This window comes from Syngnathus scovelli, chromosome 7, assembly GCF_024217435.2.
Source record: "Syngnathus scovelli strain Florida chromosome 7, RoL_Ssco_1.2, whole genome shotgun sequence".
NCBI classification, from domain to species: domain Eukaryota; kingdom Metazoa; phylum Chordata; class Actinopteri; order Syngnathiformes; family Syngnathidae; genus Syngnathus; species Syngnathus scovelli.
In genome coordinates this window covers 2,256,931-2,271,413 of record NC_090853.1, presented here as the reverse complement: position 1 = coordinate 2,271,413, position 14,483 = coordinate 2,256,931, and the positions used below count along the sequence as shown (strand labels likewise).

Below are 14,483 nucleotides of genomic sequence, written 5' to 3'. Positions count from 1 at the left end.
ATACACAATATATATATATATATATATATATATATATATATATACACACGTATATATAATTTATTTTACGTATTTATTATATATATATATTTATTTATTTTATGTATTTATTATATATATATATATATATATATATATATATATATATATAATTTTTTAATTTTTTTTATTTTTTTTCAAATTTTGTTGGAAATTGACTAGCGTTAAAATATTAGTCACCATTTCTTATCACTTTAGAGGTCACGCAGCTTTTACAAGTGGTCACAAAATTGTGTCTACTTATCCACTGCATCATTTACATCCTACAAAATTCTATTAAAATTCAGGGATTTAACGCTCTCATTCATGCTCCCAAGCCTCACCATTTATTCAATAATAAATGCTCAGAAAGTCATAATTGTCAGGACTCGTCCCCGATCGTTTCATAGTTCTGTTCGTGTGTCTGTGTGCTCGCCCCTCCCCTCCTGTGTGCCCATGATCAGTGTAATTATTCCCACCTGCCGCTCGTTACCTGTCGGGTATATAAGTCCTGTCTGCCCCTCACTCCCTGTCGGTTCGCCGATGTCGTCCCGTTTGCTGTCCTTGTGGTTCCTGTCTGTTTCGAGTCTGTTTCTGTTTGCAATCCCTGTCGGTCAGTCTCTCATGTTATTAGTTTTCCAGTTCACGTCTGTTTCCCTCGATGCCTCCTCCTTCCACTTCCCTTTTCCCTCAATAAACCCTGGTCCAAGCTGCACTTGGTCGCCCTGCTGCATGTTCCATCCGATCCGTGACAATAATGAGACCCAATATGGCCTATCGCACACAATGAGGCATAATTACTCGTGAAATAGCCATAATGGAGCTGATAAATGGAACACCTGTTGGAAGCGGGTCCTCGGTTAACCTGCCACACCTTGTTATTATTAATGTTTGTGGAGCAGAAGGCCGATGCCCGCATGCACGCAGCATCTGGCCTGTGGAATGACTTCTTTCTGGCTACTGACAATCATAAACACCCTGCTTCATTTCCTATTCAGTGGTGCGTTAGTTGCCCATTATTTTTCCATTGATGGAATCCTCCATAAAAGTCAACATATTTTTCTCTAGATAACTAAAAATGTGATTTAACACAGACACTTTATAAAAATAGTCAAGGATGATAGAAAATAATCTGTTATCAACTCAATGGATCGAACCAATATTTTATAATCTTTCTAGTGCATGAGCTTACATATATTTGCGGGCATAACTTGGTACAGGCCACTTTATTGTTGGATTGTTTTTTCCACCATCACTGCAGAGAGGAGTCATTTCCAATCCCGGCTGGCGTCATCATTTATCTTCCAAAGGCCTTCTGACCATTATGTTATCAACAGCGCTTTCTCTACCATAGAGACCTACCATGGTTCTTCTTTCATGAAATCAAACGAGCTGTGTGTAGTAACATAGTGCTGCTTAAACTATACACGAAAAAAATAACCACTAGATGGCAATGTCATACTATTCAAATTGTGCCTTTCCTCCGGTGATAGCTTTTGCTTAGTCACGAAGACACCAATTGTCTTTATGATTTTATTGTTTTTTTTGGGGTCAAATAAACATGGTAAAACAACAGATGTAATCATAATAATGCAAGGTAAATTTAACAATAAGTAAATGAAATATAAGAAATCAATCATAATAATGCATGGTAGATTGAACAAATAATATTGCATGGTAAATCATAACATCACATGTTAAGTCAAGAAGAAGAAGAAGAATGCATGGTAACTTAAACAGAATAATAACACATGGTAAATCTAACAAAAAGACTAATGCATGGTTAATCATTCATAATAATGCATGGTAAATTGAACAAAATAATGCATGGTAAATCACAATATCACATGTCAAGTCAAGAAGAAGAAGAAGAATGCATGGTAATTTAAACAGAATAATAACACATGGTAATTGCATGGTTAATCAATCATAATAATGCATGGTAAATCAATCAGTCAATCATAATAATGCATGGTAAACCAAGCAGAATACTAGGGATAGCCACCAGGAGGTGCCCGAGGGTGACCGGACGTTGTGGCGGCCATTTTGGAAAAATCATGGTACCGTGAGTGTAAGGGACACCCAAAATAAGGTAAGAGCGGATACCAATAAAAGATGCTGTGAAGATTTTAGTGACCTGAAGGAATCACATCAAATGGGATACTCTGCCAGTGGAATCCCCAATGTCAAAACTAAAGTGCAATATAATGAAATGTGATAATTGGATGTTTGAATTAAAGTAGAAGTACAATACCAATAAACAGTAACTATCAAAATAAAATTGATAGCTGAACATTAAAATCAATGAGATCAAAAGTGTAGTGGATAAAAATAAGTAAAATAATAAGATAGTGAATGGTGTGAAATGGATAAGCAACTTTTGTACTCAACAGGGACAAAGGACGCAGCCATATTTGAAGACACAATACTCAGGGTTGTGAACATTAAAATAGGTTTTGACTAACAATCGGAAATCCAATAAAGCCACCCTCAGGGCTGCTTGAAAGTATATCCAAATTTACCTGGAGTAACTGCCGGGAGAATGACAGATAGGACACAAGGGATCCACAAGAGGGCGCCACCAGGAACCTGAATAAATGGAAACCGTGAGTGTAGGAACTTTCTGAAATAGTGACCCTCTGGCAACAACCGCAACAACAACAGGTTGGCCTTCCCTGGGGCCTTGCGGTGTATGAAGCACAGGGAAGTGGATGGAATTAAATCCAGCAACTCCTTAGGTGCTAATGGGACAAAGGAGATTGCTCAAGAAGATTGGAGCATACTTTTGTAGGCTGGTTCTCACTCTGATCAGGGTGGATTGATCCTGACCTAACGGATCTAGCGGTGTTAACGAAAGGTCAAGGTGACTCAGGGTGCAAGTGCTCAGGGGCTCCAGTGCTCTTGGACCCTGATTGGAGGAGAAAGCCAGTGGTGCACTGTGGTTGGTTCTCACTCTGATCTGTTCTTTCTAGGTACTTTGGAGGCAGGTTTGCCTTCCCTGGAACCTAGCGATGTACGAAGCACAGCCAAGTGGAAGGAATGAATCCAGCATCTCCTTAGGTCGTGCGTTGTCATGGGACAAAGAAGATTTCTCAAGAAGCTTACTTTTGTAGGTACAACCGGGAGAGAGCACTGGAGAGGCACTGCTTAGTCAGGGCTGGCTCCAGTTCTCTCGGACCCTGATGGGAGGAGAAAGGCAGCGGTTCACCGCGGCTGGTTCTCACTCTGATCGGCATGGATTGATCCCCAGCTCTTCTGCCCTGAGCGGCTTGACCTGGATACCTAGCGGTGTTAACGAAGGGTCAATGCAACTCAGGGGGTAAGTATGCGGCCCCCCTGAGTTCCGACTCTAGGAACAAAGCACGCAGGGTGTGGTGGTCCAGAGCGGAAGGACCTTAATCGAGGCTCAGTCTTCTATGAGGGGTAGCCTCGCTCATGCAACAGCACATTGCACCACATACGTTAATATTGGACTTTAAAATGGCAAACTGGAACAGTCTCGAAATTCTTACCCATAATACTCACATCCCCTAGTCCAGCTTAGGTGACTAGGCCGAGGATGCACCGGGACCTAGGCGAAGTAGAATAGCTTTTCTTTTTCAGCCATTCCCTCAACAATGACTGCAATACAGGCGAGTTCTGGACTGGAACCCCTAAACTTAACCCTAATACTAACTCTATTGATAATATTCATACTGTATATTTTCACATCGAACTTGAATGATTGAATGAACGCCAACAATGACAATCAAGACCTCCTTCCTTCCGCCGTCCTTCAACATGTGGAACCCCTGAGTGGGTTGTCTCTGTGACTTTGTTGCTCTTGTGAAAAACACAGCTGTCTATCTTAATGTTTTTGCTTCATGTTTGGGAGAAGGGCGTTTGTTAGGGCGTCATCTCGCCGGGGGCAGTTCATGACACTTAGAAATAGAGGCGCAGTGAGAGAGAACTGCCGGGGCGGTCACTGAGGCGAAGTACTTCTCGGCTGTAGGTCGTCTAAATGTCCGTTTACTGCAATTATCAACTAATAATTCACGGTTTCTTTCTGATCCACAGTTATCCATGTCTTGGCTGTCCTGGTTCTCCACTCGCCGGTGGCCTTCCTCAGCCCCGCTGGTGATTCTGGTCGGGCTTGTGAGCAGGCAGCCGGGCCTCATGATGGGTTCGCAGGCGGCTCACTCGCTGACTTGTTCCCGGTGGGGAGCGCCCGCTAGCCCGGGGCTTTTCCAGGATGGAGATGTCGTCATTGGCGGACTCTTTCATTTCCACCACCAACCTCCTGACATAGACTACGATTTTATTAGTGAACCAGACTACAAAGAATGTACCGGGTATAACCTTGACATTTATTAATTATCCCATATTCATTTTGGCGTCTCAGTTCCAGTTGATTGTTCATTATATCATCTTGAATTGCAATCCAATTCAAGAATCAGATGATATCTTTACGAGTCAGTGTTTTGTCGTCTTGTCCCTCTCCACCCCAGCTTAGAGCAACTCCCCTTACAGTACATTTACTCCATGGTGTTTGCCGTGGAGGAGATCAACCGGAGTCCTCGCCTGTTGCCGGGTGTGACCTTGGGCTACCACATCCACGACAGCTGTGCCCTGCACCCGTGGGCCACGCAAGCAGCCCTCTCGCTGGTGAGCGGAGGCGGCAGCACCTGCGACCCAGCTGAAACCCCGCAGGACGGTTCTGGAGAAAGCTACGGGAAAGGTACCAACTCGTGATATCAATTGCACACCATCGTGTTTTACATTTTAATACGGTCCAAAATGTTCTGTGAGGTGTTCCGTTGATCATCGGTGGTGCTTCATCCAAAACGGCCATGATACTCTCCAATGTGCTGGGGCCACTCTCTGTGCCTTTAGTAAGTTTATTAAATTACTTTTTAGAAGGTCATACAAACATTTTATTTTGATTGACGTAGTCAGTCAATTGAACATTTTTTTAGATATTTTGCCGCATCATCTCAGAAGGAAAAATATTAAAATAAAATAGGGAAATAACATTGAATCCTATATATACGTTTTTGCTTCTTAGATGAGCTATCAGTCGAGCTGTCCTTGTTTGAGCGACAGGCGCCAGTATCCCAACTTCTTCCGGACCATCCCTAGCGACATCTACCAAGCACGGGCCATTGCCAGGCTGGCCATATACTTCAAGTGGACCTGGATCGGCGCCGTTGTTGCAAACAATGACTATGGTCTGGTGGCTGTCAAGGTGAAATTGTATCAGGAATAATGCTTACTTTTAGTTACTAATTAAATGTAGTTTGTTTTGGTGCACAGCTGCCGTTCATCCGAGCAGTTCATAACACTTATCATCATATTAGGTGTTCCAGGAGGAGAGCGAGGGATCCGGGGTATGTCTGTCCTTTGTGGAGACTCTAAATAGAGAAAACATTGTGAATGATGCAAGGAGAGCTGCCCTTGCCATTAAAGCATCAAGCGCCAGAGTGATCCTGATTTTCACGTGGTACACGGACGTCAGGGAGCTGTTCCTGCAACTGGCCCAACTAAACGTGAGATGTAAACCGTCGTTCAATCTTTCCGATTCTACGTGATCCTTATTGTTGCTGACGCCAGGTGACAGACAGGCAGTTCCTTGCCAGCGAGGCCTGGAGCACCAGCGGCGATCTTCTCCAACACCCCGTCACGGCAAAAGTGGCGAGCGGAGTCCTGGGCACGGCCATCCGGAGCTCGCCCATCGTCGGATTCGAAGATTACCTCCGAAGCTTGACCCCGTCGCGTCGCCCGGGTGATTACATCTTGAGGGACTTTTGGGAGACGCAGTTCGCTTGCACCCCTCGGCTATCCGACGGCACAAGTGCGCCTGACCGCACGGCCTCCCCGCCCCTGTGCCGAGGGGACGAGTCCCTGGAGGGAGTAGACAATCTGTTCATGGACACCTCGCAACTGCGGCAGGCCTACAACGTCTACCTGGCTGTTTACGCCGCTGCTCACGCCCTTCACGACAGCCTCGACTGTCCTGACAGCTTCTCCGGGGACGGCAACTCCACCTGCTCCTCCCCCACAAATGTTAAACCTGCTGAGGTAAACACACTTTGATTTTCTTGACTAATCTACAACAACATTTATGTCACTGTCCCCCTTTCAGCTGCTGCAGCACCTAAATGAAGTCAACTTCACCACCCCGCAGGGGGAGCAACTTTATTTCCAAGGTGCCGACATCCCCGCCAAGTACGACCTGGTCAACTGGCAGAAGAGCCCCGACGGTTCCCTGAAACTTGTTCTGATCGGTCGAGTGGACGGCTACGAGATCCACATGAACGACACGGCCGTGCAGTGGCACTCGGGATCCAGTCAGGTGCTTATAAGATTTCTGATCATTTTGTCCCACACACTACGTAAGGATATGATTTGACTTTCTAGGCGCCCGCGTCAACGTGCAGTGAGAGTTGTCCTCCCGGTAGCCGGGTGGCCACCAGGAAAGGAGAACCCGTGTGTTGCTTTGACTGCATCCCGTGTGGTGAAGGACAAATAAGCAACATGACCAGTGAGAGAACATATCAAGACTTGTCACTGACATACTGTCTCATTTCCTGATCCCTTGTCTTGATATATTTCAGATTCGCCCAATTGTGACCGCTGTCCACTTGAGTTCTGGTCCAACGAGGACCATACAGTCTGCGTCCTCCGCCAGCTGGACTTCCTGGCCTTCAACGAGACTTTAGGGATTACGCTCACTGCGGTAGCCGTTTCTGGTACCGTGGTGACCACCGCTGTTTTTGTGGTATTCGTCTACTACAGACAAACTCCCGTGGTGAGACGTCTTACAGATAAAATGTAGCGATGCCTACATGACAAGATGTCTCCTCTTTCCCCTTTCAGGTCCGAGCCAACAATTCAGAACTGAGCTTCCTTCTCCTCTTGTCTCTCAAACTCTGCTTCCTATGCTCGCTGCTGTTCATCGGCCGTCCGTCCGTTTGGACTTGTCGCTTCCAGCAGGCCGCCTTCGGCATTAGTTTTGTGCTCTCCGTGTCTTGCCTGCAAGTCAAGACCATCGTGGTCTTAGCGGCCTTCCGCTCGGCTCGGCCTGGCGCCGAAGCCTTGATGAAATGGTTCGGTCCGAGCCAACAGAGAGGGAGTGTCTGCGTATTCACCTGCATACAGGTTAGTATGTTATGAAATAAGAGGTTAAATTTAGTAGCTTGGAAAAAGTACTACCCTGATGCTCTTTCCGTCCAATCAGATCATTATCTGTATAATTTGGCTGTCCCTGAGCCCGCCCCAACCGAAACCGGACTATGATACCCCGGGGTTAAAGGTGACCCTCAAGTGTGACATGGTCTCAGTGGTGGGCTTCTCTCTGGTGCTGGGCTACATCGGCTTGCTGGCCTGCACATGCCTCCTGCTAGCCTTCCTAGCTAGGAATCTGCCCGACAACTTCAACGAAGCCAAGCTGATCACCTTCAGCATGCTCATCTTCTGCGCAGTGTGGGTCGCCTTCGTGCCCGCCTACATCAGCTCGCCCGGGAAGTACACGGTCGCCGTGGAGATCTTTGCCATTCTGGCCTCCAGCTATGGCTTGCTTTTTTGTATTTTTGCTCCAAAGTGTTTTATCATTCTTGTGAGGCCGGAGAGAAACACCAAGAAACATTTGATGGCCAGGTAGCAACTTATTGTCAGGTTATCATTTATTTCAATGCACTACATATGAAATATAGGATTTTTTTTTTAGATTTGTCGTAATGCAAGTTATAAGGAAATATACATATAACCATATAAGTAAACAATATCTGACACACTGCATTCTTTTCCTAATAGATTAATATTAAAACAACCTTTTTCTGGAAATGTATGGAATACAATGTTTTTATGTCTGTGCATGCAAAAACAGCAATAAATATATAACCAATTTTATTGTCCTGTATATTTTCATAATTGTCATACTGTTTATTCTGAAGTTAACTTTTAGCGGAGTTTTTAGGATCAAAGAAAATTTTGTTTTAAAAATAGCTTAGGTAAACTTGAGTGGAAAACCAATAAATTATTAATGGTCATACATATTTTTAGCAAACCACAATATATTCATGCAGTCATTTTGAGTACATGGAATGAAATAAACTGCAATTATACAAAAAGTCAATAACCTCAAGGACCGGTATGCAACATTTTCCCCATGATATGCTTTTTGGTATTCTTTTCTGGTTTTATTAGGATGATGTAACATTTCGGTGCAAAAATGCTAACAAGCAAACCAAAAGCGGAAGCCAAAATAGCAAATATCTCCACAGCCACGGTAAACTTTCCGGGAGAGCTGACGTACGCCGGGATGAAGGTGATCCACACTGCGCAAAATATCAACATGCTAAATGAGATCAATTTAGCCTCGTTGAAATTATCCGGCAGCTTTCTCGCAAGGAATGCCAGAACTAAACACAGAAGGGAAAGAAAACCGATGTAACCCAGCACGGCATAGAAGGCAGCTTCAGAACCAGTGTTACATTCTAAGATGATCTTATCGCTGTGTCGGAAAACCGTATCCGGAAACGGTGGATTTAATTTTAACCAAAGTACACATATTAATATTTGGACCAGAGTACAAGAGCAAACAATAACCCGTTGCTGCCTCGGCCCAAACTTCCCGGCGACTTTACTTCCGGGGAACGAGGCCTTGAAAGCCGTCACGACCACGATGGTCTTGCCCAAGACGCAGGAGATGCAGAAGGCGAAGGTCAGTCCGAAAGCCGTATGGCGCAGCATGCACACCCACGTTGTCGGTCTGCCGATGAACGTGAGGGGGCACAGGAAGCACAGAAAGAGAGAAAACAGCAAGAAGATGCTCAGCTCGGAGTTGCTGGCCTTGATCACCGGCGTGTGTCTGAAGTAGATGAAGACCAGCATGGTGGCCAGCGACAACGAGGCCCCCAGCAGCGACACGACGGTCAGCGCAACGCCCATCGGCTCGTGATAAGTCAGGAACTCTATGATTTTCGGAACGCACTCATCCCGCCTCTCATTGGACCAGAACTCTTTTGGGCAGGGCGTGCAATCTGCTGCACCTGTTGGATGGCAAAGTTTTATTCCCCGAATCGGGAATTGTGCTTTTTGTTTGATGCACACACCTGTCGTGTTGGCTATGGTACCATCAGCGCACGAGATGCAGTCAAAACAGCAAATGGGTTTTCCCTTTATTTGAGCTTTTCTGGTACCCACCCGACATTCGTCAGAGCAAACCGATACCGGCACCTGAGGAATTGAAAAAAGTACAAAGGGTGCAAAAAACAGAGTCTAAGTGAATCAAAACTGAGCTCACCATTTTGCCCGTTCGCCACACGATCTGCTCCTCCTGGATGCTGAGCTCATAGTCGCCGTTATCAGCCAAGGCAAAGCGACCCAGCGTCACGTGTTTCACCTTCCCGTCTCTCAGCTGCCAGTTGATGAGGTCATAAGAAGCCGGTGGGTCACCATTTTGGTCGAAGAAGACGTCATCACTGAATTGGTTCTTAAATTTAACCCTTTGGAGGTGATACATCACCTAAGAAAAATAGCAAAACAGTTTTAAATTTTTGCATTGGATATCGTGTATGAAACGCTGGAGCCAATCCAGGACACCATGGATAGATTACCAGGAAATAGACCGTGCCCATTTCTATCTAAACTCAACTTTGAATCTTCAAATAAATATCCATTTCTAATTTTTGAATATGGAAGAAGGGGCATCAGAGTAACTTCGTGCCGGGTCACAAATTTCAGTCTCACCTGTTTTGGCTGAATGTCCGACACGTTCATACACAGTCTTGCTGATTCTCCACTGGCAGATTTACAGAAAAGCAGCTGGTGCAGGGCATGTGCAATAGCATAGACGGCCTTGTACACATTGTAAGAAACTCTCAGCTCAGTGACGTTGAAGAAATCATCCTGGGATTCTGTTAACGTCTCATTGCCGGTGCAGATTCGTTGTGAAGTGTCAGCTTGCTCCCCTGGGAGAACAGCTTTGCAGCCCACCATTATCTCCCAGAATTTCCTCACAAACGCTGCGTTGGCATCAGCGTAAGGACTGATACCAGTGAGGAAGGACTTCAACTTTGGAATGGCCATCTTAGGCATGACAAAACCGAGCGCCCCGCCGAATGCTCGGTAAATTTCCGGGTTGGACGGTCGCGCTGCGGTTATCCAGGCCTCGCTGGCGATCCACTGGATCCCTGTGAGGTTCTGTTGCACCATCATTTTCATCAGAGGGTAAAAGTCACCCTCAGGTACAAACGCAAGAATAACTTTAACGCTTGATCCTTTGATCATTTCCACAACGACCTGGAGCTTTTCCGTAGAGTACGTCCGGAGTATTGTTCCGACGAATGCCACACAAACCCCGAACTTTTCAACCTCGTGTTGAAAGGCGAGGACCCCGTGACGCCCGTAGTCATTGTCCGACTGAATGGCCCCGATCCAACGCCAGCCAAAGCGTTTGACCAGGGCGGCCAAAGCTTTTGCCTGGAAGTAGTCGCTGGGAATGGTTCGAAAAAATGTCGGATACTTTGAGTTGTCGCTTAAACAGGCACACGTTGAGAAATAACTCACCTACGAGACAAAAACAAACATCAAACATGTTCAATTCAATCGAGGTATAATTCCGAAGTAAGGCTTTCCTCACAATGGGGACTTGGAACGGTCCAAGTGTCCCGGCTACAGCGAGAGACTGCGACGATCCGGACTCCGCTATGAGTGCAGATATAGCCGGGAAACAAGACGAGCTGGGTTCCGTCTCCTGTTTTCCACCAGCGAGTGTTAGAGCAGCTCGTAAAGTGTTGGTGGGAGATGCACACGAGTTGAGGATCCTGTACCCGAGTGAAATGTTAGGCAAGAGTGTCGTATCGTTGTTGATCTCTTCAATTGCAAACGCCATCACTTGAGTCCATCGAAAAGCTCGAAGGTCAAACCTAAAAATAAAACAAAGCCATGAATGGACGGATAGTCGACCTGACTATTCCGATGTTATCAAACTCACCCCGCGCACTCCACTCCAGGAGGGTGATACTGGAAATTTACGGTCCTGCCTATCTCTTTATTAAAAACTGGAAAAATGCCCCCAATCATAACGTCTCCTCTCCGTAAAAGACTCGGCATGTCGAACCTGCCGGACATCTCGCAGCCGCTTGCTGTTTCAAAGTCCAACAGAGACAGGAGAGAAGACACGAGGACGGTTCTCCCCAGCATGTTTGCGCTGCATTATTGAGGCGAGACGACGACTCGGCTCTTATAAATGCAAATGAGCCAAATAAACAACGGAAGTAATGCCCAGAGGACCCAGCCTTGGCGTGTTGGAGTCGTATCAGTGTGCTCACAGAATATAGAGAAGAGAGTGGAATAAAGATGAGGTCACTTCCTGTTTGTCATTTGTTGGGGGGGTTTGTGCTTGTGAACAGTTTGGGCAAAGATGGTCCAGGTTGAATGTGAAAGAGTGCTTAACTACTCCTAAACTTGAGATGGATTTGATATTTTTCATGTAAACACCAGCCGATTGTCATCAGGTCAATTTATTCAATGAACAGAAAGAGTACACGATACAAATTAGCAGTTCGCCTGATTTAAATGAAGGGATGTTCTTAAAGGGTTTTTGGTGGTATTCTTCCCATGAGATGTTTTTTGGAGTTTTTCTCTGGCCTGAAGATAATAATGTAGCATTTTGGAACAAATATGCAAGCCAGCAATCCAAAACTTGAGGCCAGGATGGCAAAAATCTCCACGGCAACTGTGAACTTGCCAGGGGAACTGACATAGGCGGGGATGAAGACGATCCACACTGCGCAGAATATCAGCATGCTGAACGTGATCAGCTTGGCTTCATTAAAACTGTCCGGCAGCTTCCGGGCCAGAAAAGCAAGTAGAAAACACAAGAGGGCCAGAAATCCGATGTAACCCAACACGCCCCAAAACCCGATTGCGGAACCCAGCGCACATTCAAGGATGATCTTCTCCTTGTAGTATTTCAGATTCATAGCAGGGAATGGTGGATTTGTACAAAGCCAAATGATACAGAACAGAACCTGAACCAGGGTGAGAGCCAGAACGACAAGCCTCTGCTGTAACGGCCCAAACATTTTCACATTCTTACCTGGCAACGTAGCTCGGAAAACCATCAGCACCACCACGGTTTTGCCCAGAACGCAAGAAATACAGAGTACAAAAGTGATACCGAAGGCCGTGTGGCGCAACATGCAGGACCACTCGGTGGGCCGACCGATGAAGGTCAGAGAGCAGAGGAAGCAGAGTTTCAAGGAGATGAGTAGCAGGAAGCTCAACTCCGAGTTGTTGGCCTTGATGATGGGAGTGTCTTTATGCTTCAGAAATATGAGGAACGTCAGAAAAGCTAAAAAAACACCAACGCAGCTTAACCCGGTTAAAAGCGCACCCATGATCTCTTCGTAAGAAAGATACTCGGTGGGTTTTGGAAGGCAACGGTCTTTCTCAGCATTGGGCCAGAATTCCGCTGGACATGTCAAACAGTCGGGAGAATCTGGAAACACACGTGTCATTGAATGATGCCCAAAACAAGTTCGACTTTGATTCCCATACCTGTCTGATTACTTATTGTCCCCTCAGGGCATTCGAAGCAGTCAAAGCAGCATATGGGCTTGTTCTTGTTCATGGCCTTGCGGGTCCCAGGAGGACACGGTTCCCTGCACACGGACCGGGGAACCTGGAAGAGCAAAACAAAGCAGCAATGGGAAAACATTTCAAAAAGACCTTAAAGCTCATCACTTTACCTCGGGGCTGTTTCCTCCCCAGACTATTTTGGCGTCTTCCTTCAGTTTAAACTTCCGACCCTCAGGAAAAGACGTGTCATACCGGCCGATGTTCACGATCTCAACCGTGTCGTTGTCGCTTATGTGCCAGTTGACTAAGTCGTACTGGACCATGGAGTCGCCGTTATTGTCAAAGAATACCTTGGCCCCGTACTGAGTCGTGAAATTCACGTACTTAAGGTGCTCCAACACCTACAAATACATTTCAAAAAATAAAAAATACCAGGTAACACATTTTTACATTCCGAGACGGATCCTGTGTGTTTTCTCCTTACCATCTTAGGTTGGACCTCGCTCTTGTTCACGCAGGAACTTCCTGTGGTGGGATTGGCTCCATTTTCACATTGCAACAAAGCGTCAAGTGCATACGCGACCGAGTACACGGCTTTGTACACGTTACTCGTGGCCCTGAAGTGGCTCACGTCCGTGTAGTCACTAGAGACCGTCTTCAGGTCCTCCCCACCGGTGCACAGGGTTGACGTGTTGGAGGGAGAAAAGCTGCAGTCAAAGAACTTCTCCCAGAAAGCTTTTATGATGTCGCTCTGGGGCTTCAGGTCGAGCAGGAAGTCGTCCAGCCCAGGAATGGAAGCCCCTGGAAGCGCAAAGCCCATCGCCCCTTGGAGAATGTTCCTGCTCTCTACCGAAGCCAGGTCCTGTTGCGTGATCCAAGCCTCGCTGCCGACCCAGTGCTTTCCGCTGATATTGTAAGCGGCCATTTTAGATAAGAAGGACTTGGTGTAGGATAAGGACATGAACAGCAGAACCACTTTTGATGACGATTCCCTCAGCATCTTCACAATGGCCTCATGTGTTTCGCTGGAGGTCTTTTTGTAAACGAGCCGATATTCAACACAAATATTTTCCTTCTTTGCTTCAACCATAAATTCAGTCGTGCCTTCCTCAGCATACAAGGATGCACTATAAATGATCCCCACCCAGCGCCAATCGAAGTACTTCATGAGCTGCACCAGGCCCAGCACCTGAAAGCGGTCGCTCGGCACCGTTCTGAAGAAGGTGGGGTACAGGGTCTTATCCGATAAACAAGCACACGTTGAAAGATGGCTGACCTTCAGGTGAAATCAAAGAAACACATTCATTCTATTACCCGTCCATTTTCCGGACCTCATCCGAGAAGCACCTCACCTGCGGAATGGACAACGGGCTCAGAAGGAGGTTGATATCCTCGCTCACTCCGGATGACGAGTGACCGAGGAGAGCTTGGATTCGCCCCCTGCAATCGGACTCATCCTGGCTGATGGCTTCTATGGCCGCTCGGATCAAGTTCTCGCTCCCGCAGCCGCTGTAGATTCGATAGCCCAGACTGACTCCCGGCAGGAGCTGCGAGTTCCTGTTGATCTCCTCCACCGTGAACATCACAGTGCGGACAAACTTCAGCTCTCTATCATTCCACCTGTAAACCAGTTTAAGCGTTAGGCGTGTGGACGTTGGATGAAGCTGGTTACCTTTACTTACTTAACGCAGTACGAATGAGGGACCGCCTCGTAGTCATGGGTGTCTAATATTCGAGTCCTTGCCAGGGAAAAAATGCCCCCTATCAGAAGATCCCCTTCCTTTGAGAACTCCAAGAAACCTGTCTGCCCAATCAGTTTGCATGTTTGGTCGTCTGCCTTTGAGGTTGCCAGCAAGACGACGAAGATGAAAGTGAACCAACCCATCGTCGGCCGCCCTCCT

General features: G+C 46.4%; 2 protein-coding genes and 1 pseudogene across 2 annotated transcripts; 1 reads left to right on the top strand and 2 right to left on the bottom strand.

Moving 5' to 3' along the window:
- Nucleotides 1-4,080: 4,080 nt before the first annotated feature.
- Nucleotides 4,081-7,697, top strand: LOC125971862 (extracellular calcium-sensing receptor-like; annotated as a pseudogene).
- Nucleotides 7,698-7,871: 174 nt separating this feature from the next.
- LOC125972177 (extracellular calcium-sensing receptor-like) lies at nucleotides 7,872-11,227 on the bottom strand. Its single transcript, XM_049725598.1, has 6 exons — nucleotides 10,994-11,227; nucleotides 10,640-10,925; nucleotides 9,748-10,566; nucleotides 9,302-9,523; nucleotides 9,111-9,234; nucleotides 7,872-9,047 (listed from the first exon to the last, which is right to left on the bottom strand). The coding sequence occupies exons 1-6, from the start codon at nucleotides 11,200-11,202 to the stop codon at nucleotides 8,137-8,139; spliced, it is 2,571 nt and encodes an 856-aa protein (XP_049581555.1). The 5' UTR covers nucleotides 11,203-11,227; the 3' UTR covers nucleotides 7,872-8,136.
- A 332-nt stretch (nucleotides 11,228-11,559) lies between these two features.
- Nucleotides 11,560-14,467, bottom strand: LOC125971858 (extracellular calcium-sensing receptor-like). Its single transcript, XM_049724919.2, has 6 exons — nucleotides 14,265-14,467; nucleotides 13,935-14,202; nucleotides 13,067-13,858; nucleotides 12,753-12,983; nucleotides 12,562-12,685; nucleotides 11,560-12,502 (listed from the first exon to the last, which is right to left on the bottom strand). The coding sequence occupies exons 1-6, from the start codon at nucleotides 14,465-14,467 to the stop codon at nucleotides 11,592-11,594; spliced, it is 2,529 nt and encodes an 842-aa protein (XP_049580876.1). The 3' UTR covers nucleotides 11,560-11,591.
- Nucleotides 14,468-14,483: the final 16 nt, after the last annotated feature.

What these genes read in the sequence shown, in the direction of transcription:
- LOC125972177 (XM_049725598.1), bottom strand. Translation starts at nt 11,202, where the DNA reads ATGCTGGGGAGAACCGTCCTCGTGTCTTCTCTCCTGTCTCTGTTGGAC. An exon ending in CGGACATTCAGCCAAAACAG is followed by an intron (nt 9,524 to 9,747) that starts GTGAGACTGAAA and finishes TATTTTTCTTAG; the next exon opens with GTGATGTATCACCTCCAAAG. An exon ending in TACCATAGCCAACACGACAG is followed by an intron (nt 9,048 to 9,110) that starts GTGTGTGCATCA and finishes GCCATCCAACAG; the next exon opens with GTGCAGCAGATTGCACGCCC.
- LOC125971858 (XM_049724919.2), bottom strand. Translation starts at nt 14,467, where the DNA reads ATGGGTTGGTTCACTTTCATCTTCGTCGTCTTGCTGGCAACCTCAAAG. An exon ending in CCTCATTCGTACTGCGTTAA is followed by an intron (nt 14,203 to 14,264) that starts GTAAGTAAAGGT and finishes ACTGGTTTACAG; the next exon opens with GTGGAATGATAGAGAGCTGA. An exon ending in GCCCGTTGTCCATTCCGCAG is followed by an intron (nt 13,859 to 13,934) that starts GTGAGGTGCTTC and finishes TTTCACCTGAAG; the next exon opens with GTCAGCCATCTTTCAACGTG.